This window comes from Oryzias melastigma, linkage group LG13 (genome assembly GCF_002922805.2).
Source record: "Oryzias melastigma strain HK-1 linkage group LG13, ASM292280v2, whole genome shotgun sequence".
Lineage (NCBI taxonomy): Eukaryota > Metazoa > Chordata > Actinopteri > Beloniformes > Adrianichthyidae > Oryzias > Oryzias melastigma.
The window spans coordinates 13,231,087-13,257,209 of NC_050524.1; the positions used below are offsets into that span (position 1 = coordinate 13,231,087).

Below are 26,123 nucleotides of genomic sequence, written 5' to 3' on the forward strand. Positions count from 1 at the left end.
TTATTACCAACACAATTTACCATGTGTGTGAAACTACAAATCATATAACAACAGGAGTTCACAACCAGAAATCTTTCATTAATTTAGTGTATTTGCTTTATTTATGCATCAATGGTTACACCATACATATCTTTGAGATGCTGTGCATCTCTAATACAGTAAAATAAGAGGTAATGATATCGCAGTAAAAGGATATAAAAACATGAATTCTATTAAACAACGTCCCGATTATTGATGATTACATCCATTTCTGTTTAGTGTGTTTGGAGATTATCCACCAATTTTAACACAAAATTTTAAGTGTTATGTAAGCTCTAAATATTTAGTACTTTCATTCACTCATCCTGGATGACACAGACAGAAATGTTACAGATATCTGTGAGATTTGTAAGAAAAAAAAAATTACAAGTGCAGTAGTTGTTCAGGTAAATCAGAAAATAATTGAAAATCATGACTTAATGTTGCAAACCAGAAGGTTTATCAGCCACTTTACTGAAAAAAAATGTGTAAACATTCATGTTTTGGATTTTCCCCCATTTATGGCAACTGTTACAAATGTATTATAGAAGTGCTGTCAAAGTCAGTTAGAATGAAGATAGTACCATAAAAGCAAATGTTAAACTGATGCAGCAACAAGCAAAAATCCCATTAGCTTAAAAGCAATGCACCAGCAGTATATCTGCACTCCAAAACCATTTTTTTCTGTATAAATATAAATATATCATTTAAATTTACTGAAAAATACCAGCTCAGATGTGTTGCGCATTTGGCCCATTTAGGATGAAGGTTTGTAAAACAGATGTCTCTCTGATACAGACAAATTACTTGATTTTCTGCTGTTTGGTGTAGTTATTTAAAAGCAGTTTTAGCAGAATTCAGCATCCTCAGTGGCAGAACGCCTTCCACCCACTCATTTGGCGAGGCCATCATGCGCTCCCACAAGGCCACCTCATAAGGTCCCGAGTCCATCCAGTCCACCAGCGTTCCATAACTCCTGCCTGCAGAGAAACACATCGTTTGTTTCAATACGGATCATCTCCACACTTGTAGTTTTCGAAAATAAAAATACTCCTTTTGTATATAACTTGTATGTGATTTTGTTCAACTACATTCTTAAATGTGGAAGTCTGCCACTCCCTTTATGAAATGCTTTTATCTAGAAAACAATATTCATCCCTGAAATGGGTCAATACAACCTTATTGTACATCCTTTACCTGGTTCAGGTTTCTCTAGTCTTTTTACAACACTTTCTCGTTTTCCTACTATAATGGCAAAAGGGTCAGCGTGTGAAAGTGAACCAAAGGGCGGTAGTCCATGCACATGGTATGTTTTGCAACTCTAACTCCTTTCAACGTAAAGATGACGGCAGATGACAGCTGATATTCACACCCAGCTCTGTTTTACTTCAAAACATGTTGATGTTGATTTAACCACATGTTCAAAAATACAAGAAAGAGAAAAAAAAAGGTGTAGAAATTGTTAAATTGCAAAATTTAAACTACCACTTTAATGATCCAATTTAAAAGCGTTCCCAGTGGTCTTTTAATTATGATTATCCTGTTTAAAGCCAATATCAAAAGAACTATGTTGCTTTCTCGGACATAGTTTCTGCAGAGCGACAGTAGTTCATGAGAAATTCCACTCTGAGTTATGAGCAGGACTGTTGACATAAAGTGATCTTTCTTTCCGTTTCCCATAATCCCTTTGTTTTCACACTCTCCCGCTAGCTTACAGCCCCTGACAACCCTAACATTAGCGGTATGATAGAAATGAAATATTGAAACCATTCAACCGTTTTAAGCCAGATGCCAGCTCGGATGAGGAAAACAAAGACCTGCATGGTTCTAGTTATCCACAAGTAAATGCATCAGAATGGAGCAGAGCAGACTTGCCCTAGTAGGTTCTACATCACATTTACAATCTCTTCCCAATGGCATTTTTTGTCTGCTCCTGATTCACAGCAATGTAACCCTTGTGCTCTCTTGTGGGGTCCAGATGACCCCACCCTTACATTGATGTGTGATCCCTCCTATGAAAAAACAGGATTATATGTCTGCCACAGACAACAGCGAAGATAAAAAAATCTTTGGGAAAAAAAAGTTCAGCACGGTGTCTTGTGGGGTCCAGATGACCTCACTTTTATTGTAAACATGCCTAGGATAGCAAAAAGGTTAAATAAATAAATGCTCAGAATTTTTTTGTGTAAATATTCTCCTGAAAGAAAAAAAAAACAAAAAACGCAAAGTTCATGTTGAAAACACCAAAAACACGATTTTCATTGGAGTAGGTCTTTAAGGTTTCAGTAAGGCGCAATGAAGTGTCTCTGAGTATGGAAAGTGCTTTAAAAAGGAGAATAATTCTGATCATCATCCAGGCTGGGGCTTTAAAGGTCCAGCCAAAATGTATTAATAGGGGTTTATTTTTAAGTTGTCCTATAAATGGGCAAAATGAAGCACATCCCTAAGTGCCTGTGTTTTAACACATTACTGTCAACTACATTTTAACATTTCTCAACTGTTTTACATGTATTGCATTTTACAACACTAAATTGCTTTGCTGCCCTTTAATTTTAAATTCTAAATTGTAAAAGTTCTAATCTTTTATGTATATTACATTATTTTAAATTTGATGTGTTTTGTGGGCTGCTGAACTCTTGACCATTGCAAAATAGATCTTGATCTTTTAGGTTAATAAATAATTAGCTCATTAAAAGAACAGGCAGTTTAAAGAATGAGAACTCCATCAGACCCTGAGCTGCTACTCTTATTTCCTTTCAACTTATATCTGAGGCTGCATCGCCATAATGAAGTGACACACTGACCCACATCCCAGCGATCACCTTTTTTCACATCCCAGCACTTTAGTCTTTTAGCCTTAGAATAAAACAATACACTACGGGGTTACCTGTTCCAACTCCAAGCCTCACTCCCCCCAGCAGGTTGCTAGCGAGCCTGTCTCGGTCCCATACGGTGAGCTCCACACAGGCCTCCGTCAGGTCAGGTGTGCTGATGCCGTCATACACCATCGTGTGGTTGAACACCGGATCCACCGTTCTCCGTAAAACTCTCGTCTTCTGCCGACCTTTCCTGCTGGTGTCTGGCAGCACAAAACTTAAGACAAAACAGGAACGTCAGGCAATAGGTATGTGTGCACACTTGAACTCAAACATAAACAGATTTTCTGCTCGACTTCAACTGGGAACATACCACTTAACGTAAGGGTCGATGGTGGCCCTGATGAGGGGAAGGCCTTTGCAGTCTTTTATCCAAATGTGAATCTCTCCGCTGTTGGAAATGTCTTTTGCAACACCTGAAAATATCAAACCAAAACATATTTATAAAGCAATATTTATACTTTTAAAAACTCCTCACATGTTTTACCTAATATTAATCAGATATATTTGAAATTAATCTAGAGCATATGTTTGTAATGATAACAGTTGGTTTAAAACCAAACAGGCAGTAGGAAATGCCTTAAATAATTTGACTCTCTGTTGCAGTCAGGTAACCCAATATGAAAATGTGGGGAAATTTCCTTTTTCTTAGGGTTAAGGCAGATGTCTCTAACTTGAGGCTCTTCGGGCGACTCTCTATGTAAGGACTGTGGACTTTGGTTGTTGTCAGTTATGTTCTGGGTTTTGGTCATGTTCTGTTTTGAATTGTCCCTCATCTGTTTCAGGCTTGTCAAGATTTACAGCTGTTTTCATTTCAGTTAATTATCCTCAGTCTATTTAAGTGTCTGCTTTTCACTTCTTCCTTGTCATCTGCTCTGTTCTGTTCATTCTCCAGTTTCTCCATGGGCTTATGTCAGGTTTTGGTTAATTTATTAAATGGTTTAAGGTCCTGTCACCTTTTTGTGTAGAGTTTGCATGTTCTCCTTATGCATGCTTGAGTTTTCTATGAGGATTCCGATTTTTTCCTACAGTCAAAAAAAACATCCCTCATAGGTTAATAGATGATTATGAATTATATGAATTGTTGCCCCGGACAGACAGGCAACCTATACAGAGGGTAACCGGCATTCACTCAACAGTCACTGGGATAGGCTCCAGCAGCCTTGTGACCCCAATAGGGATTTAGGATGTAGGTAAATGGATGGATGGACAGATCAAAAACCATTAATAAGTTGAGTGAAGCATCTGCCAATATTGTATTGGGTGTAAAAATCCTTGTATTGTAAAATAGAATGATTTTTTTGCAGAATTTGTGGTTTTTGATCATTGAAGTTCCTAATAGCAGGTCAAATGGGTTAGATTTCAGCTTAAAGTTTTATCGTGATAAAATGTTGAGCTACTTTGAATGAAGCCGAAAGTGAACTACTACTTTGAATTGCTTGATGTCTTATGCATTGATCATTCATTTATCCAGTAGTTCTTGGTAAGTTCTCTGGAGACTCCACTACCTGGAATTTGAAGAAAAACTGGCAGAGATAAGACTTCCAGGTAGCTTAATCCTGTTGTCTGTCAATCTGTTGCTAGTCTTTACTCTTCCAATGTTTCATGGTATTGAATAATGTCCTTAATCCATTTCAAAGCAGACCTTCACTGTGGCTGATCTGAGGCAGAAAGCGTATGGCCAGTCTCATCTCTCCTCTCCCATTTGTGGGCTCCACAGCAGGCATTGTCTGAAACAGGGGAGACATCTTTCGTTATGTAATCCAAGCAGAGCAAAGAGCTTAAAAATGAATGAGCAGCTGACCATGAAGACCTGCTGATATTTGATGAGAGAACAACAGATAAAGCAGCTTTTATTTGCGTGTGCTTGGTTTGTACCTTTGCTTTCAAAGCCAAGTAATTCATCTGGGTGTGGTCAAAGTCCCATTTGGAGAGGTCCACATCTACCTCGCCCAGAAAGCTGTTCCTGCCAAAGGTGTCGTGATGCCAGACGGAGAGAACCAGCATTTGCGTTTGGAGATAATCCATGCGAACCCGATACTGAAAGGAAAGAACGCTTTTTTTGTTGTTGTTGTGATTGTTTCTTAAGCAGGTATTGAGGTGTGTGTGTTTGCTCTCACTCTTAAGATCTCATTGAAAGTTGGATTCAGAGTCTTCTTCTTCACTGAAGTTTTTCTCTTTCCAAGGTTTGCTTTGTCAGGGACCAGGTAGCTTTTAACATACCTTGAATGAAAACATTCACCTTCAATGCCGGACAGTGCTACCCCTAAACACATCATATTGTTTTGGAATAAATATTAGGGAACATTTATGCATAAAGAAGGACAAATAAGGTAGACGTATTTTCCATGAAATAATAAACTTTAAATTTCCTTTATTATGTTCTTATGGACATTACAGGAGAATGTTTACAAATTATTGTCTTCTATTGAGAAATAAACAGCTATAACTCAGTCATTCTATTTGTCAGAATAACTATTCTTGCTCTGTTACTTATTTTTAACATCCATCCATCTATTTTCTTAACCTGCTATATCCTTCTCAGGTTCACGAGATTGCCAGAGCCTGTCCCGACTACTACTGGGCAAAGGCAGGTACACCCCGGATAGGTCGCCAATTTGTCGGAGGGCCAAAAATCACTCCCACACACATTTACACAACCACACTTAGAGATAATTTAGAGCACGGGTCACCGACCTTTTTGAAACTGAGAGCTACTTCATGGGTACTGAGTCATACGAAGGGCTACCAGTTTGAAATTTGCTTAGTTTGCCTTTAGTTCTACATTATTGATAATGAATAATGATACTCCTCTGTGTAAAGACACTAATTTCTCACCATAATTATCAACAGTGACAGCACGCTAGGAAGCAGAAATCAATATTCAGCACTTTATTAATCTCAGTAATCGTTACATTTTCACATGATCAATTACATTTTATGGGAAAAATATCCCATTTTTACTTTTGTTGTACCATGTTTGGCAATTATATAACATAAAAAAACAACTTACACATTTTTAAACACATCTTGTCACACTGATGAGCAAATCTACAGCATTTTTAACCAAATTAATCATCTTGTACTGGAGTAGGTCAGAGGTCACCTAAACTTATGTAAAGTTCATCTATCATAAACATATTTTTAAGATGTTTTAATTTTTAAATCTATGCAAATGCAAGTGTAATATAAAAAAAACAACAACAAAAGAATAAAATGTCATTTTAGATGCAGCTCAAAAGTGAGATGTGGTATTTTTAGAAGAGACCGGTGGGAACCTTGTGTGGACCTAGTGCCTGCGGGCAGCAGGTTGGTGACCCCTGATTTAGAGAAACCAATTAATCTATGAACATGTTGTTGCTAATACTAATTTTTTCTTCATTTTTTTTTTATTTATTCAGGTTATAAACTAACCAATCAGATGCTTCAATAAAAGCGTGCAGTGCCTGATGGTCTCTGCATCCAGTGCTCAAAGTACTTGATTGACAGATTTTCCTGATTTTAAATGGTATGGGTGTGAACTTCCAACAAGCTCACTCCTGATTGACGAGAGTGGTTGTCACAGCAACGTTGACTTGGAGTGACTTGGACTGATCACTCCTTACCGACGTTGTCAACATGGCGACATCCATATCACAATAAATGGGGACTACATTTACTTGGAACTGGAAGTAAGCCATTTTCTTTGGATGATGTCACACTCACTCAAACCAGTTCTTTTATACAGTCAATGCCAGGAACATAAAGTGGTAACTTGGTTTACACCAAACCAAGATATACATCCATAAGATTGCAATACCCACCGCCACCAACTTGTGAAATTGAAACATCACTCACGGGTCAGAGCGCCCCCTCTTCGGGTCCACAGCAGCCAAGTCTCTACACTCGGACACAAAGATGTGAAACTCTCGGAGTCTCTGAACGTAGTTGATGGAGAAATGAATGTTTCCCTGAACCTCAACAAGGTCACCGCTGTACATGGTCATCACACTTCCACTCAGCTGAAAACACACGCACAAACACACAGGAGAATACGTCCTTAAAAAAAGAGAGATCTTTTCAACTTCAAGTCTGAAGTTTTGTATTTAGATCTAAGTCAAGACTCCAGCCTATAGCTGAACATTTAAGTCAAGTCTCAGAACTTATAGTTAAATGTTAATTTTGTTGTCATTAAAACATTTCTAAGCAACTAATGCAGGGGTGTCCAAAGTCAGTCCTTGATGACCGGTGTCCCACGTTTTCCAACTAACGTGCCATTGAAGCCCCTTATTGACCAAACACACATGATTTAGGTAATCATCAGCAGATAAGGCAGGGTTTATTGAAAACCAGCAGGAGGGATGCCCTCCAGGACTGACTTTGGACACCTCTGCACTAGTGGGTACACTGTAAGAAGAAGTTGGTGTTTCTGCATTCCCAAAGTAAAAGGATTGTAAAGAGAGCTTTTATTTTTTTGTTCTGACACCAAAAACAACCCAACAAATGAACATTGTTCAAAAGTTCTAAACCTCACATCCTTGGGGGACAAGTCTCTGTAGGCGAGAATTTATCAGGGCTATTTATTGGCAAGAGTCTGGTGGTGATATAATACGTATTATGATACACATATCACCAGGGATGTAATGATTCATTTCAACAAAGACTCAATTGAAATCATAGGTTGTGGTTGCTTCTGTTTGATTCAATTATTTGCTTCATTTTACAATGAAAACAATAGTAAAGATGGTAAACTATGGTTTAAAAACTGTCTAAAATATTCACCTCTTTGCTGCTTCCTGAAGCTTTTCTTAAACTGATGCCACAGTTGAACCCCCCTGTTCAACTCCAAACATCAGTTTTTATGTGCCATATTTTAAAGAAAAGAAACATCAGAGGCACTAGAACAGTTTGTGACTTGTGTTATACAGTGAGGCAAATAAGTATTTGAACACCCTGTGATTTTGCAAGTTCTCCCACTTAAAAATCACAGAGGGGTCTGAAATTTTTTATCTTGGGTGCATGTTGCAAGCTCTCAAAAGAAATCTGGATATCACATTTGCATGTTTTTTTTTATAAACTACTACAAATAAGTATTTGAACACCATTCTATCAGCTAGAATTCTGACCCTCAAAGACCTGTAAGTCCGTCTTTACAAAGTCCACATCCACTCCACGTATTATCCCAAATTAGAAGGACCTGTTTGTGGTCATTAGCTGCATAAAGACACCTGTCCACCCCATATAATCAGTAAGACTCCAAATAAGACTAAGATGACCAAGACCAAAATGCTGTCCAAAGACACCAGAGACAAAATTGTATAACTCCACAAGGCTTGGAAAGGGCTATAGGGCAACTGCCAAGCAGTTTGGTGAAAAAAGACCAACAATTGGTGCAAATAATTAACCCCTTGTGCTATCTTATGGGGTCCAGATGATCCCGGCCTAACATTGATGTGTTATCCCTCCCATGAAAAATGTGGACGAAGATGGACAGGATTTCTTGTCTGCCATGAGCACCAGTAAAAATAAAAAAAAATTGGAAATATTTGTAAGTTTCTAACCTAGGAAAAAAAATAAGGGTTATTCTAGTTTCAGTAGAATATTTTGTCGATTATTTTCTTCACAATTTTAAGCTTTCTCTTATTTTGAAACTGTATTTCTTCACATTTTACAGATGTTTTTGTTCTTTACCTACTTTTACCTTGTTTTTAAACGGATATCTTTTCTGCTCTGTCTCCTGCTTTTGCTGCCTTTTCTTCATCAAATAGTCTTTGAGATTTCCTGTTGGTCAAATTATTTTAGTTCTAAACCCGTTCACTTCTGCCTTGTTCTGTTCCTCTTGGTTTTTTGCTGCTTGTCTCACCTCCTGAATTTGTAGTTTGACCTTGTTTGACCTTAACTCAGTGTTTTGCTGTTTACTGCCCGCTCTGAGTCTGTAGATACAATATGTTTACCCGGTTTTGACCTCTTTAACATGCAGCCATAAAACATACACAAAGAGAAAAGCATATTAAAAGCACATTCCTGAAAATCGTTAAACAACAGGTTTGAAAGCAGTGCAAGGAAAGGAGGGCAGGGACCGAATGGGGGTCACATGCAAAAGTGGTCAGTGATGCTGAGTGTCAACATACAGATGTCATGCTAGGAGAGTTCCTCAGGTTAGTCTCTGAGAAGTCTGATATTAGTCTTTCTTGGAAGCAAGCATCCTCATCGGCGTCCTGAAACACAGACAGCAGGCGCAGGAAGCGGGTTGGAAGTAGAGCGGGGTTTTGCGCCATCGAACAAAAGCGTAGAGATATTTTACCTCTTTCTGCAAGAAGGAAGGAACAGATTTGCTCATCTTCTTCAGGTGATCAGGATCCGAGAACAAGGAGGAGGAAGGAGGCGTGATGGCTAAAACTGTGGAGTGATTTGTTTACAACTTGTCTTTCAGATTTGGAAAACTTTGATCATAAAGCGATCAGGCGGGTTTTACCATCACTGCTGCGCCTAGAATCAATAACAGGGTCTTGTCTTTTCTCTTGTCCTGGAAAAAACAGTTTGGGAAGATCAAAACTATATCCACAGAGTGGATAAGGTAAAGTTTCTGAATGAAGGACATACTCACGTGGAGATGATGTAATGTCCTCCATACTTTTAGCCAAGCTTTTAGCCCGCGCCTCGGCTCGCCGCAAAGCTTTCCGCACAGGATTTTGGTCTTCGTCCTTATTATCACCTATACACGGCAGAAAAGAGCTTTCAGTGACAGGACTTTAACACTAAAACTTTAACAGTGGTTTAATATATCTGTGGCCAACATCAAATTAGTATTTTAAAACATAACAACATGCTGTAAACATGCAGGGAGATGTCCTACACAAAAACTAATGAAAACAGTAAAAAATTACCACCACCTATAACTCCAAAGTCAATATAACATCATGTCCCTGATTAACAAGAAAAACATGCAGAGTCCATGAACCAAATTATGAAAAATGTGTCATTTTGTCAAGAAGCTGGTATTTAACAGGCCTTGCACAATAAATCACAAATTTATAGTCACTGCAATATCAGCCCATGCGTTAAATAATTAACACATGCAAATTCAATCACGTGCCAGCTTGAAGTAGCTAATATAATAGAACCATTTACTGATTTGACCAGTTGGATTGACCTCTTCACGTGAGTGACCAATCAAATGGAGCCCTTTTATGTTAGAAGCCTACCTCCTGCGTAGATGTGGTCATTTGGAGTTAAATTGGAATTATGTTGACTTTTTTTCAAATAAAACTGTTTCAGTGAAATGGAAAGTACGTATTTGCTATTTTTTTGTTTTGCTATTTGTTCATTTATTGCAAGTGATATTATCATCACAATTTTGATCACTAATATCACATATTACAAGTTTTCCTAATATTGTGCAGTACGAGTATTAAAACATGAATTATTTTCATCTTCTGGATGAAAATGGTTCCAATTATGATCAGCTCTTAAATTAAATGCTACCTGTAGAAATATAAACAGGTGAAGCACAAACTGAAACTGAAAAAAAGTTGCTAATGCTTGACATTTAAGTTAAAATATAATACTTTTTCTGCAAACTGACATTTGCATTAAAATTTAACCAAAAACTGCTTGAACTCTTTAAACTGGAAAACCTTTTTCTAAAAGGAATTTAGTAAAGTTTGAAGTGTACACCGACCAACCCAAAAACTAAACATGGGCAGGTGACTGACTGTGTAAAGACTTCTGTTAACACAGAAAAGCACAAATATCTGAAACAAAGGACTCAGTCAGATCCAGTCCACAATGACAGCAACAGCAGCAGCCATGACCACTACAACGGAAAAGCTTGAATGACATTTCAAACATTTTTTTTTTAAATATAAATCCAAATTTCTACTTGACTCCAGGTCTCAATCAAATTAACCCTTAGTAGTCTGAACTCACCGGTGAGATTACCAAATCCATCGGCTGTTTACTATGACGTAGAAATGACATCAAGCCCCTTTAGCATTGTTTTTATTCAAAATGTAACATGAATGATTCAAAAAGGTTTTAGCTGTAAAATTTTTGCTTTAAGACAAACATAGCAAGAATTATGACACATACCTGTGAGACCCCTTTGAGTGCATCTTCGCCTGTTTGGTTTTTTTACGCAATGTTTTGACCTTGTTTTTGCTTTGTTTGTCGATTTAGACACTTTCCTTTTGTCTCTACGTATTTTATCTTTTGTTGCAAAACATTTAATTTTTTAGCTCAATTTTTGCAGTAAAACAAAGACAAAATTTACCACACAGAGTTGAGTTTTTTGGACAGTTTCAGGTTTATTATGGAATTACTGTGTTTTATAAACGACGACTTGCTGCTAAAACCCAGATTTACTCCTTAACTTTAAGCATCCACCCCTATCATCTTGTGATCTATTCTAAAATCATTCCCAGTGAGGTTTTTTTAAGAATATGCAGTTTTAAGTAAAAAACAAAAAGTTTAATTTTCTAGGACATAGTTTCTGCAGACTGGCAGGAGTTCATTAGGGATTCAACTCTATACTGTGGATGGGACTGTTGGCACAGAGCAACCCTGAATCTACTTCCCGTCATCCATCTGTTTACACTCTCTCCCAGTAGTTTACAGCCTCTTACAATCTCAATCTCACATTACCGGAGCATCAAAAATGGCGACCAATATTGGAGCTATTCATTCCATAGTTTTGAGCCTGATACATCACACCTACAATCTTTTTCCAACTGCATTTCTTCGTCTGCTCCTGATTCACCATGGTTTTAATCATGAAATACTCAGAAATGCTATTTTGAGCTTAACTTTCTTAATATATGCCCTTTGTTGTGAGAAAAAGGCCACAAAAATGTGTCAAAAACACAAAAAATAAAATTTTCACTGTGAATTAAAGATGGCTAAATTTTTTGGGAAATTATGGTTTTATATCTTCAGTTTAGAAATCCCTGATCAGATTTAAAGCCAGTGTGGTCACATGGAAGGCTAAGAGGTGCTGCTTACGATTTGTGTTGGGCCAGGTCTCTGACACGCTGCTGAGGGAGGACTCCTGACCTGTGTCAGACTCGCTGTGATTGGCCCACACCTGCCGTTGGCTCAACTTGCTGGTCTTTCTGTTGTGACGCTCCTCCGAGGTCACGGGGGTGCTCGTCTTCCCCAGTCCACTCACTTCGAGTTCATAGCTGTCGGTGCAGTCGAAGCCCTGGTCCTCCACAGCTGGGGCCAGCATAGTGTGAATGCTGGACTTGTCCGTCATCCCCAGGTAATGGCGGTAGTCTGTGGGAACAAACGCCCGCGCGCGTGGAACCACGGTCTCTGGTTCCTCTGACAGTTTTCTCGACAGAACTCCCTTCTCGTTGTTCTGCCTGTGCTTCCTGGAGTTGACATCCTTTCTGAGCTGATCTTTGTCATCAGCGGCGCTCAGCGTGAACATGCTTGTGGCTCGACGCATTGAGCTTCCACGACTGCCAGATCGAGACCGGATCTCTTTGCCTGTGCTGCTTTGCTGCTTGATGGACTTCTCGTCTCTGCTGGACTCCTTGGAGCTCCTCTTGGACTGCCTGTGCTGCCCTGACTCAATGGATGCATAACTTGGCGGGTTGTTCTTACCGTCATTCATCATTCTGACCCCAGCCACCACCTGTCTGTCATGCAGAGGAGTTGTTCGATTGGGAGATGATGGAGAAGACTTGTTGACAGCTGCTTTTGTTTTCTCAACAGTTTGATTCGGGCAATAAATCTCAGAGTTACAGCTCTTTAACTCCTGACTTGACATCTGGCCACTGAGTGTCTCTTTTCGTTTGGGGCTTTTGGGTTTGTCGACGGTCAGCGATCCTCTGGAATCGGACGCCGCTTCGCCCCAGAATTCCCGCAGAGTGTTAAACTGCATGCGGCTGGCGCTGAGGCTTGGCGACAGTTTGTCTAGCCTTTGAAAAGGGAGAACACTAAAGTTTGGATGGTTTCGGTTCCCGTCTTCCTGATCGCTACCCAATTCGCTTCCAATTGTCCTCAAGTCAAACTCGGACTTTGTGAACCTTTTGTTGAGTCTGCCTTGACTGCTGCCATGAGCGGCTCTGCCTTCTCCAGCCGCTCTAGGTTTGCCGTTGTAAAACACGGGCTTGTTCCGCTCCTTTTCCCAGAAGAGTTTCAGCTGCTTGATCCTCTCTGCTGTGCACTCCTGATGGGGGAGCGCCTGCCTACCCAGGTGTGGACTGTTGGTTCTGTCTTTGCTGGGTACACTGTCTCTTCTCTTGGAAGGAAGGTTTGAAACCCCGCTTTTGTCCTCACTGTCCCTCCTCTTCACGTCTTCACTCGAGCCTCTTGGGAGCTGTGCTTTAGCTGGGATTTGAACGTCGATGGCACCCGGCTTAGAGTCCACATATGGGCTGAGATCTGTATCGAGCTTCGACAACGAACCCCTCTTTGGCTGGGTTGGGTCACTCCGCTTCGGTGTACCGTCTAAATGCAGCTTGGGTTTGACTGCAGACAGGATCTCAGATTCTGGATCTAAGCTCTTCTTCTCGGATGAGCTAAGTTTGGAAACACAGAAGGTCTCAGGGTCTCCTCTGCTGTGCATTGGTGGAATAGAAGATCTCAGCTTCAGATGGTCCAAGTCGCTGTTGTTCCTTTGAGTTGCAGAGGCGATAAGGCTTTCTTCTTGGGTGTGAAGTCTGACTGCCACGTTTGTTGTTGGAATTATTCCTGGTCTATCATCGCTCTGAACTGAGGTGTACTTCTCATGTGTCTCTTTCCTGCTCACATCTGCCTCCATCTCTGCTGGAAGGTGGACAGGCTCCACCTCTTTTTCACTAGGCGTCATAGATTTGCTGATGAGTATCTTGACGCCTGTGTTGTTCTTCTCCCAGAATGATTTCAGATTGGAGATCTTCAGTGGTTGACCGTCGTCGATGATCTCTTTCACATCTGGAGACTTCAGTCTCTCTCTGTTTTCTGTCCACGCCTCTTCGTGGGTTAGAATCCTCTCCTGGCTGCCCTTCCTGGATGCTGCCCTGAAGTCAGGGTCGTGGCTGGTCCGTCTTTGTGGTAGACTCCTCTTCACTTCAGCCGTTTCCTTCTTTCTTTCACTGGCATCTCTTGCCAACAAATCTTCCTCTTGGATTTTCCTGATGGCTACATGTCTGTCGGAGCTCTTGGGGAACATCGGCTCATCTTCTTCAATCAGGAAATCATTGCTGTCTGTGCTTCGGTTAAACCAATCCAAGACTTTGGCAATGGAGTCTTCCTCAATGCCAGGGCTGACAGGCTGAGGGGCTAATTTCAACTCATGCTTCTGATTTAGCGTCTGCTCCTGTTGATCAGATTTATCAATGAATGTGGGATCAAAGCGGACTGGTAGATCTGAATCTGAGGAAAAAAATAACAAATCATTCAAAAATCATCAACACAGGATTTACATTTCAATCAAATAACAGAAGAAACATTTGCAGCTTTGCAATTTACCTCCTTCTTTAAAGTGGGAAATAAAACTAAGAAAAAATAAAAGACATTAAAAAAGTTTTACCAATCAAGGATTAAAATATTTTTTAATCATTATTTAAAAGCGATTTAAGTATGAGGTAAGTTTCAGATATTTTTTTCTCTTCCATTTTCCAAAATTATGACTCAACTTATGACAGAAAGAATTCATTTCTTATCCTTTTTTATACTTTTATAAGAAACAATTGTCCTGAAACTTCTGTCACTAATGTTATGTTCGGAGCCAAAAGTGGGATCCGAAGCTGATCTGAGGCTAAAAAAATAAAATAAATATTTGTGGAATTTAGAAGATTTTGGCATAAATATATACAGACCCTTCTCTAAAAAATAGGATATCATGGAAAAGTGTATTCTTGAATTCAATTATTTGTTTATTTTAGATAAATTAAGGTTCTTGCTCATAAAACCTACAAAAACAGGATTTAAAAAAAAATGAGAATGCTGTTGAGAATTCACGTTTTTCAGAGCACGAATGTTTTAAACTGAGTATCACCAACTAATCACCTACTAAACTCAAAGCCCCTCCACAGGTTCCCCAGATGTCATCGAAGTGATTCAGTTTGGTTCAATTGTCTCAGTTTAGTTCAATATGGGGAAGACTTCAGACTTGACAACCAGCCAGAAGACCCTCATTGATCCCCTCCATAGTTAAGCATAAGCCACTAAAGTTCATAGCTAAGGAGACTGGATGTTCACAGAACGCTGGGTTCAAACAGATCAACAGAAAGTGTAATGGAAGGACAGAATGTGAGAAGATGCACCAGCAAAAGAGACAATCGTGGGCTTCAGTGGAATATCAAAAGGATAAGATTTAAGAAGCTGCAGACATCCAGAAATAATGGAATGAGGTGGAGGAACACCTTCAGAAACCACCACATTCAGACACTTGGAGATGGGCTACAACTATCAGATTACACTTCTGAACCTAGACCAGTGTAGGAAAAGTCTTAACTAAAAAGAAGAAGGACTGGAATGTTGATCAGTGGATCAAGGTTCTGTCTTCATTTGGGAATCAAGGTCCAAGGGTTGGGAGGAAGACTGGTGAGGAGCAGAACCCAAACTGCTGGAGGTCCAGTGTAAAGTCTTAACAGTCAGTCAGGATTCGGGCAGCTATGTTCAGCACTGGTGTTGATAAACTCAGCTTTCTTCAATCCAAAATCACTGCAACAGCCTAGCAGAATATAGAATTCATGATTCATCCTGCTGAAGATCTGGAGGAAGATGCAGATTTCATCTTCTAGCAGGACCTGGATCCCGTCCAATCTATTAAAGTTTTAAAGAGATTTCATTTTGAAAAAACTTTATTTTAATTGATTTGATGTGATCATAATCTCTGTCTTTTATCTTTTCTCAAAAACTGAGAAATAAATGCTGATTTCTCCACAGTGTTCTCATTTTCTGAAATCCTGTTTTCATGGGTTTATAAGATAGAAACCCAATTTATGTAAAAAATAATTATTTATCAATTAATCTCTATTTTATGAAAGTTTAATTATTTTGAATGGAATTTTGAAAATCAAAACTTTTTTCCACGGTATTCTATTTTTTAGAAAGGGTCTATAAATTGCACTGAACACTTGTCAATATTCCTGTTTACTTTAGTTTAAATTGAGGAAAAACACGGGTGGGAAAGAAGTCCAAAAACAGCCACAGAGATGTTGTTTACCCATAGTGCTTTGAGGCAGACTCTTGTCATCCTGCCTTTCCGCTGTTCCCACACAGCTTCTGTCCTCTTTGTCGTGACTCTTGCTTCTCTGAAGGCTGAAGTTTAAATCTTCACATGTTTGGCTCAGATCCTCTGGATCTTCTGTCTTCTGTGGGGTTCCTCTAACAGCGGACGAATCCAACCTGAAAAACACTGAGTGAATGTAAAAGGGTGAAGGACTTAAACCAGATTACAGTTGACAGCTGTGCACTTACTTGGCTCTGGTTACAGAAGGTGGGTTTGCTTCCCGCTCCAAAGTTGAAGTCGAGAAAACCTGAGGAACGCTGCTCAACGGCTGAGGCAGGTTTTCATCGGCGGTTCTGTTTGGCTGCTCAGAGCTCTCACTGGATTCTCGCTGGCGACGCCGTCTCGGAGCGGGGACAATCCCGACAGGCCTCGCCGGGGCGACCACCTCACCGTTACTGTCTAACTGACTGTTGGTTCTTCGTGAGAGGAACGTTCTCTTCTTTGGAACCGGTCTGAAGCCCATGGAGGAACCCTCTGATGTGATGGAGCCCCCCGAGGTTCTAGTGGACTCGCCCACTGAGTGACTCTTCAGCGGGGAGATGGGATCTGAGAGCAGAAGAAGAAGAAAGGGTTCTTGTGTCACAGAACTTTAAATTTGCTCCTTTAAGGTTAAAAGCTTAGTTCAAACCTGTCCGCGGTGGCTCCGGGCCCCGACTGGCTACTGACTCACAATTATTTTCAGGATGATCAACAACGATGAGGGAGGCGCGATTAAAAGGATTGTGCCTCGGCTGCAAGGAAAAAAAAACATAAATCACTACAGTGACGACGATCTGACAGTAAGATACAAATAAATTAAAAAAAAAAAAATCTGGTTTACTGTTTTTGGGGAACGAACAGCTGAATATCGATTCTCTTTTTCTGCATCACTGTGGAGAAAAGAAGTTCTTTATCAGGATTTAAAAGCATTATAACCTTGATTTTTTTTCTCCAAATATTTGAACAAACTTTATTCATATAAACAATAATAAATACATGTATTAAAATGTGAGTTTTGTTATTAATGAATGTGGACAGTAATTGAAACTGGTTCTTTAAACAAAATGGCAAAAACAGAAACAAATACAACACTGATGCGATTTAACCAGCAAAATGACATCAGGACATTAGAGTATCGTAATGTTAAGTCAAATTAACATCTCAAATATGGTCGAGGACATGGTTGTTCTGTCACCTTATCAACACTAATGAAGGAGCCATGTTTAAAGCTTAACCCTTAGTAGTCTGGGGCCTAATTGAGCATTTTCTTCTGCTTTGAAATTTTCTCTATTAATTTATCTTTAAAACTGTTTTTGTGTCAATGCTTGATAATCATCTTTTGAAGGACAACCTCAGCTTCTTTTATTTACAGATATTTTTCACTAAATTACACAATAACTCCACAACGAACCTGAAACTCTACAAAAAGGTGTAATCGGAGTAGATCATTTAGTCATTCTTTTTTAAATGAAACTTTTTTTATGTTTTTTAAGAAAAATTAAGCATTTAGAGATTAGATCAAATGTATAAATAAAAAAAATAAACTTAGATAAACTCAAAACAATGTGAAAAATGTCTAAAACAAAACTGATGTTTATTTTAGACCAAAAATATCAAAGCTAAGAACTTTTGAAACCATCACGTTAAATTTAGAACAGCCATTGTGTGTGGCAAACTCCTCGGTGAGTTTAGAGACTACTCAGCTTAAACCAAATGTGTAATGCCACAGTGAAACATAGAGGGGGGTCTATGATGGTGTGGGCCTGTTGCGTTTGGCTTTGCAAGACACATATTGAAAGAAGACAGGTAAAATCAAAAGATTAAAGAGGCATTTTAGTAAAAAAAAATAAAAAGCATCCCGTGCCAAGGAAAACTTTGTATATAATTTATACATTTTTAATTGAAAGTGAATGAGGTGATGTTTATTTTAGCATCAAGATGTGTTTATATCAAACATATCTCAGCTCTGATCTCTTATTTTCCGGTTGTCAAATAAACTGAGACCCACTTTAACATGAGTGTGAACATGAGCGCACAGTGGGGGTGAAATTATCACAACATCTTGCTTCCAGCTCAGGAATTTCGGCACAATTAACGTACAAAAAAAATGACTGGAGAAGGAGGTTACTGAGAACTATTCCAAAGGGGAAACGCAAACATGCAACTAATATGTTGATGAAGGACATCAATAATATAGTTTAATGCACATTTTGTCCTTTGACTTTTATACTTAAATCACCTTTATGTCTAGATTTTATTGCATTTGTTTGATTCATTAAAAGAACTATTTCTACATGTTTTCTTTTTGAACTCTGTGCCTTCATTCTGTTCTTTCTAATCAGACTGAACATGTTTAAATCATGTCTTTTTCTCAAACATGTACATCCACAGGCATCATGAAGACCTACTGGTAAACACACAGCTGTTCAAAGAACGAAATAAATGCCTGTTAAACCTAAATGACAAAGACGTCTGTGTTTAAAAAAAATTAAATGTCGCTTATGTTGTTGGCAGAAAACAAAAAAATATATATATTTTTTCTGTGACATGCAGTACGTTATTTAAATAAAAACCTACATGGTAACATCATCTGAACATATATACTCTAGAGGTGTAGGTTTGCAAAGCTTCTAAAAGAACTCAGAAAATAGTCAAAGTCAAATATTGACTGAGTAAAAACAGACTTGTTCTGACTGTTCATCAGTTATGTCACTTATTTGCTTTTAAGTAAAAATGTTTCAAATGTTGATTTAGTGCATTGACAACAGTTCGTGAAATACCAGCTGATTGTAAAATAGATTTTTTCTGTTTAGCGCTCCCTATGTTTACACAAGACACCCTGAACACAAACTCCTCCAGATGCAGGAACAAAACCCTCCCCGACATCATTAGGTGATGTTTTAACCTCAATTCCAACATCGCTTTGGTGAAATTGGAGTCAAATGTGGAAGATGTGTCTCTCATTTTGATTTAAAGAGTTCCTAAATAAACATATTTTAGAATTTAAGACTACTTCAGTGCTGTTCAACCAGTGTGTCATGAGAGATGGTCACTCATTTTCACCTAATTGGTCTTAAAAACCTTAAATGTTGCCAGGATATCAGCTCAGTGTTCATCCAAACAAGACCAGGCTTTACACTTAGTAGTTAGGAATATGAAAGGTCATATTTATTTTTCTTAGAATCATTTGATTTCTATTCCAGACACTTCGATAAGAATGACTGTACCATGATTTTGTCACAACTTTATCAAATTGGGAAAAGTCAGACACCTCCAACTTTCTTTGCCAACCATTGTTGGAAGCATATACCTTTATGTCATCAGTCTAACCAATCATATGGGGTTAATGTCCTTGCGTCCTGGTTCCAACATGGCTCATAATATTCTTGGTTACAATAAAAGAAATACCAGCTAAAGATCGTGTTTAGCGATGTAGCTTCTTGCTGGAACCAGAGTCAGACCGTTTAAAAAGTGTGTAAAATAATAAGACTTGTACTACATTTCCCATGATTCATTGGGTTAAATGGGGCAGCATCTCTTCCTGCACTACTGTTAACTGTCATGAAGCACAACAACCACACAAAAGCAAACATTTGAGCTCTCCTGTAATGTTTGTAATAATTTGGTCCAAGTCATCTTTCTAACTGAAACTGCTGCTGTATAATCAAATTCTAGTAACAATAAAATTGAAGTTAAGTTTAAACATAAGTAATAACAAAGTAAAAGAAACAGCATTGGGTTTAAGTGCCCAACAGACACCTTTAACTAAAAACTAAAATGAAACAATTGTTTTCTCCAAAATAAGTGATGTGAAAGTTACATTTTTGGTTAAAACTATTGCAAAAAAAAAAAGCACTTGAGATCCTGAAGGGACTAGTGCATCATTACTATAGACTGTAGAGTTTCTCTTTTTTTAGTTACATTCTCAGTTGCTTGTGTGCCTTATGATTTGTGTCAAGTAAAAAGTCCTCAAAAAGATTGAAAACACTTCTTTACTTTATTTCCTGTGGCTGCAGAGGTTCCAAGTATCTGGGAGGTTTGACCGGCGGCGCCGTGTCTGAGCCTCGACTGCTGGGGGGCTTAGATCTGTCGACTCTGAGAGAACCATCTGCTGAGAAAAAGTTTGTTAAAAGACGCACTGCCTTTAATACTTACGGTAATTGTGTCAGTCATTGTCAGAGATATACAGAAAAAAATACGTTAAAAAAGAGAGAAGAATGGACATCAGAGCTAAGAAAATCCATCAAATACTAACTGTAAGTTCAATAACAGGGCTACATTCTTTACCAGATTAAAAATGCACAGCGTGGCCGCACCTAAACCAGCTGCTTTCCCTTGCTTCATGGACGCCAGGATGATGTCCGAGCCGTGAATCTTGTCGGTGTGTCGGCGAGATTTGGCCTCGTAGAACCACTCTCCCGTCAAGTACTTCAGCTTCACGTCTGGCTGCGAATCCCTGTGCAGCACTTCTTCCAGCTTCCTAAAACACAAAAGGAGACACGTGCAAGTTCTCAAGCCTGAAGCATTTCTGTGTGAAAAACTACCAAGAGAGAAAAGAAGCTAATCACAGAGGAGCGAGTCGTACAGTCAAAAGCACGGAGACTTAAGAATAGAAACAAACCAAAGAGTAATTTATGAGGTTACTTTAATGATACAGATAACTAAATAAAGACGTATAAAGAACTGATTCAGTAATTTCTGAGAAATCCTATGATTTTATTAGAAAAAACATTTGGAATTTCTTATCTAGTGAAACTACAGATTTGGGAAATCAAACTTCTGTTGCTCAAACACAAAGTATATAATTTATAAAGTTATAAATCTTTCATAGAGTAGATGACCCTACTACCCCACTTACACACACTTGGCTTCAGCCCCTATGCATTGATTAGTGCAACTACCTGACTCAAACCAACCACTACTGACAGAATATCCTCAGGCTCCATGAACTGTTATAGGAGTCATAGATCCTTGCTCCTCCCTGCTGATGCTGACCACAAAGGACAGTAATACCTCATCCGCTCAATCACCTGGCACTGAAAGTGAGGAGTAAGAATCTCAAAGGCCAGGTTGTGATGAGGTGAGACAAAAATCAGCTGGTCCATCAAAAGAGATTGCCAAGAACCCTTCAGTAAGTGTATGCCTCTATCGCCCTCTCTGAAAAGGAATCGGGTTCATCCTCAAACCAGGAGTGGAGAGGACAGGCCAGAGCGAGGCATCCTGTGTAGTAACCTGGAGAAGCCGCCAGAGGTCTTAAGAAGAAGTTTCTTTCTGTGAATTGATTGCGACTGAGACTTAGGATTTTTGTTGCAGTGTTTGTGATGAATCACATTTGTGTACTTGGTTATATTTACACATTATACCTTACATCTGCAGGCAAAAAATGGGCAAATATGTATGGGGGTGGCCCACAGGAAACATAAAAGTCGTTGACCTCTCAGTGAGCACGTAGGGCAAAAATATTCATGCCCATTTTGTGGGCAATGGGTTGCACTTAAACAAGACGTAAGGGAAGTAAAATGAAGTAGGTGAGACAAAGACTTGTACAGATTTTATTTTCAACCTCCTCAAACCTTGTGCACAGGGAGACCGTTAATGCTCTTTGAGAAGAACCCTTTGTGCATCCCGTGTGTGCCGACAGGCTGTTAGTCATGAGAAACTAGACAATCAGAGTGATGTTTGTGTGAACACCCCATCTTCTATCACATTGTCTGACTTTTAAAGAATGTATTTGCTAACTATGGTGGAAAAAGTGAATAACCTGCAGAGAGCTGGGACCAAAGTAACAAAAGCTACCATCAGTAACACACTACGCCACAAGGGACTCAAACCCTGCAGAGCCAGACGTGTCCTCTTGTTAGGATGTTTGGATGATCCAGAAGAGGATTAGGAGAATGTCTTATGGTCAAATGAGGCCAAAATAGAACTTTTAGGTCAGAACTCTACTCGTCGTGTTTGGAGGAGAAAGAATGCTGGACACACTTGGACTCCCCTTATGATGCAGCCTCTCCTCTACGACCCTCTATGGGCTTGGACAACCCAAAACTCCACAGCCACCGTATGGATCAACCCCCAGTACAAGTGCATATCACAAATACATCAAATGACGCTTACTTATATTGCTTTAAAGCCCAAGGACACAGCAACACATAGGCATACAAGATGGGAAATAAACTCTGCAATCAGAGGTCAACCGCTCTATCTCTGCACCCCACCCATGCTAAAATCCACTTTACTCAAACTACAAGATCATTTGTGACACTTAAATTAATTTCAGACCAGTAAATGAGCAAAGCCATCTAACCCATTGACCCTATATAAGAATTATAAGTATTTTTATAGTCAATGATCTAACCTCGTGTTTTGTTTTTATGTAAACCTTTCCATTAGCAATCTTTGAGTAATAAACTTTATTGACTCATAACTTTATTAACAGCAGCAGTAATGAGATGATTACCAGTGTGAAAGAGATACTGGACAACACCTGGATTAAGATGTGATATTCATCACTCAAAAAGATGGAATATATAGCATAAAATTAGCAAATAGCGTAAAAAAGGAGGAAAAAGGGCAGTAAATGTGCAAGTTTTATGGTTAGAGGAGCTATGAATCCCAGCGTAAAGATTTTTCTAAGCTTTCACATAGGATTTTAATAAAAGAGACTGTAACTGATAATGAAATTCAGAAATGATTAAATTACATTTCATATTATTTATTCATCAGGCTCAGTGTATGAGGAGCATTAGCCTGAAGCGAGCAGAGATCCTTGGGCTAAAGTCTGGCTGAGTAGCTCTTCTCATCTAGTCTCACAAAATCGTAAGTGAAATTGTACAGGGTTTTCAACAAAAACACTCACAGACTGGCTACTTCATCAGGCAAACCTGTCCAACTGCTTGTTAACACAAATTTCTAATCAGCCTTTCACATAGCAGCAACTTAAAGGCATACAGACGATCTGCTGCAGTTCAAACTGAGCATCAGAACGGGGAGGAAAGGGGATTTTGGAGACTTTGAACATGGTTGTTGGTGCCAGACGGGGTGGTCTGAGTATTTCAGAAACTGATGATCTACAGGGATTTTTACCCATAATTATCTCTCGGATTTACAGAGAATGGTCAGAAAAGGAGAAAATATCCAGTGAGACAGTTCTGTTGATCCCAGAAGTCAGAGGAGAATGTCCAGACTGGTTCCAGCTGATAGAGAGACAACAGAAACTCAAATAACGGAGGTCTGTAGAAGAACATCTCTGAAGGCACAACACGTCCAAACTTGAGACAGATCGGCTACAGCAGCAGAAAAACACACCAGGTGTAACTCCTGTCAGCTAAGAACAGAAAATTAGGCTACAATTCACAGAAGATCACCAAAATTGGACAATGCCACCAAGGATTGATACAGTTCTGAAGACAATAAAGTGGTTGTTCAGGGTAGTAGTATTTGCAATGTCATGCTATGGATTTTCTAGTATTCTTCTGCACAGATTGTACCAGAAAGATGTTTTTTTTAAACACTTGAACTCCTAAGACTACACATATGTTCTCTCTGGTCCAAATGTCAGCCTTGTAGAAATATGACTTTGCTCTCATGCTAGCAGAAGGCCAGTTCTTGTCTTTCTTCATGTGACTGCATCCTCTCATCTTTTAGCTGGGCGTTGCACAACAGCGTCACATGATCATCTTCTGGATGGAATTTGGAAAACATCTCTATCAAGTTAAAAGTAAATGGAAGCGGGTTCGAGACAAAGTCTCACAATCACCTCTGCATCTCTCTCCACTTGTCGGGGAATCGTGGCTGTCATGTGAACAAGGGCCTGCCGCATTATTACACACTGCTGGCTTAATCCTTTTACAGACGACTGGACAAGACACAGTCGGCATTCAACCGCCGGGCAGAAACAAAGTCCAATTATATTAGACTTGGAATGGAAAACTTTGTGTTTTGCACAAAATTAATTATTTGTTTGTTTGATCTTCATGTGGAGATGTCAAGTTTTCTCAGTTTATAAAACACTACAGGTACTTTTTTTTACGAGTTGTTTGATTTATGACAAGGAGTGTCAGACCAGCATGATCTTCATCTCTGCCCCGACTCCAAATTGTCTGTAATCTAATTTCTCGGCTCACATTGAGGTTCTCAGCAGTGCAGGCAAAGTCTCTTATTGTGTTAACCCATTAAGCAAACACTGTCCTACAAAGATCTCTTCTCACACAGCGGGTGATGAAGACCCACTTATAAAGACAGTCCCTTAAACAGTCTCAAGTTCATGCAGGAGACCCTTTATAGGAAAGAGGAGAGGAATGCTGAAATGTTTCACACTAGAAGGAGACAGAGGTTTCCGTACTTGACTCTCTCCTCCTCTGCTTTCTTCAGATCGGCGTCCCTCCTCAGCACCGTCATGATGGCCTCCTGCTCCTCCTCCGTCAGGTGACTCAGGTCGATCATGCTTCCCCGTCCTGCTCCTCTCAGGAGTACAGAAAATGTCCACGACTGGCAGAACAAACAAACAAAAAACGTTGTGTTGTTGCACAGACTTGAAAGACCAGGCCCTTGTTTCTTTTCTTTTTTTTCATTCTGAAAGTTGTTTGTCTGACTTCCGCACAACAAGCTTCTGATTAAGGGTAATGACTTTTGGCATCCTTTAATTATATTTAGACCAGAAATTGTTTCAAGACAAGAAACTATTTCAACAATTCAAGGAGTTATGGCTGGACAAGTAAAAATAAGTTTGCTTTAGCTCATTTTTTCCAAATGACTTGCAGCTGAACTGTTTGTTCTTCCAGAGTACACTTGGAGAAGTTCAACCAACAACCCTAAAGTTACAAACTTTAATGGAGATTTCAAACAGAAGCTCATAATTGGAGTAGTGGGCTCTAAAAGAAGGAAAATTGGGACAATTTAGGCACAAAAAGAGTTTGTAGTTTCTCAGCTCCTCAAAGGAGGATGTGAGTCATTCCTGCAGTGCTCGTGTCCTGTGCGCTCCTGCTGGAAAGTTTATTCAAGGAGGAGGCCGCAGAAACAAACACTACAAACGACTTCTGTCTGAAATGCGCAACAACGCCTGGAGTTCCTGCATGTTTCTTTCTGAGGAGCTGCAGTATTAAACGTACTGGATCAGACCCCCTCATCAGAGTTTTACCTAACTAACTAAACTGATATGGAATTTGCTTCTTCTTCAGCGTGGCTCTACTATAGTAAAAGACAGCAGGATTTATGCAGAGGTTTTACTCACTTTATAGAACTCCCCAGTTAATCCCACAAAGCGTTTCTTGAATCCCCATTTTGCAGCGGAAACGGAGAAGTCAGCAGGTTTGGGTGATCCACGGGTCTGAGGCTGCAGCCGGACGCGCCGTGAGCGCAGAGGAGGAGTGGGCGGATCCCTAGGTGATGATGATGGGGAGGAGAGGACCTGCCACTGCATCGTAAAAAGCAGCTACTACCGCACATGTAACGTCATCCTGTTTTTTTCGTTTTTAGTTCGATTCAAACCCCTTTTTAGTCGCCTTTCACCGTTCCAGCGCTCGTTCATGTTGGGACATCTGAGCTGCAGTTACAGGCAGTGTCCACCAGATGTCGCCAGTTGCTGGTGTTTGTCAATAGGGTGTGTGAGCATCCCTGCAGGAAGGCAGGCAGCAGACAGGCCGAGGTAAAACAGGCTCTCGACATGAAGCTGCTCTCCTCACCAAACCTCCCACAGAGACCGACGTGATCCTGCTTTTTTCACCCATAATTCAAAGTAATATGCATTTCTTAGCTGACATTTCAATTTGTAAATGTATTTTGCAATTGAAATTTAAATATCCAATTCAGACTTGGAATGTAAAAATGCATTTAGCAATTAAGATTTCATTATGAAAAACTACAATCCAGTCTTAGAATTAAAAAAAAAGCAAAATCAATTGCATTTTAAATTTTCGTGAATTTTTTGTACCATAATTGATTCATAATGAAAATAATTGTGCAGTTTACAATTCAATACTAAAAAATGACATTTCAATACATTGTTTTAAAATCATTTTTAAAGTAACTTTTGCTATATAATTTTCCCT

General features: G+C 39.4%; 1 protein-coding gene across 1 annotated transcript; it reads right to left on the minus strand.

The window, feature by feature from the left end:
- Positions 1-91: 91 nt before the first annotated feature.
- Positions 92-26,123, minus strand: sytl2b (synaptotagmin-like 2b). Its single transcript, XM_024277109.2, has 20 exons — positions 25,307-26,123; positions 24,419-24,564; positions 20,394-20,557; positions 20,074-20,185; positions 16,919-16,967; positions 16,727-16,829; positions 16,287-16,644; positions 16,033-16,214; positions 11,874-14,234; positions 9,481-9,588; positions 9,349-9,399; positions 9,178-9,272; positions 9,005-9,091; positions 6,732-6,895; positions 5,015-5,117; positions 4,773-4,934; positions 4,540-4,624; positions 3,208-3,310; positions 2,906-3,111; positions 92-998 (listed from the first exon to the last, which is right to left on the minus strand). The coding sequence occupies exons 1-20, from the start codon at positions 25,493-25,495 to the stop codon at positions 850-852; spliced, it is 4,977 nt and encodes a 1,658-aa protein (XP_024132877.2). The 5' UTR covers positions 25,496-26,123; the 3' UTR covers positions 92-849.

Coding starts and splice junctions, on each gene's coding strand:
- sytl2b (XM_024277109.2), bottom strand. CDS start 25,495: ATGCAGTGGCAGGTCCTCTCCTCCCCATCATCATCACCTAGGGATCCG. Junction 4,935..5,014: donor CTTTCAATGAGATCTTAAGA/GTGAGAGCAAAC, acceptor CTTTCCTTTCAG/TATCGGGTTCGCATGGATTA. Junction 3,112..3,207: donor ATCGACCCTTACGTTAAGTG/GTATGTTCCCAG, acceptor TTTTGTCTTAAG/TTTTGTGCTGCCAGACACCA.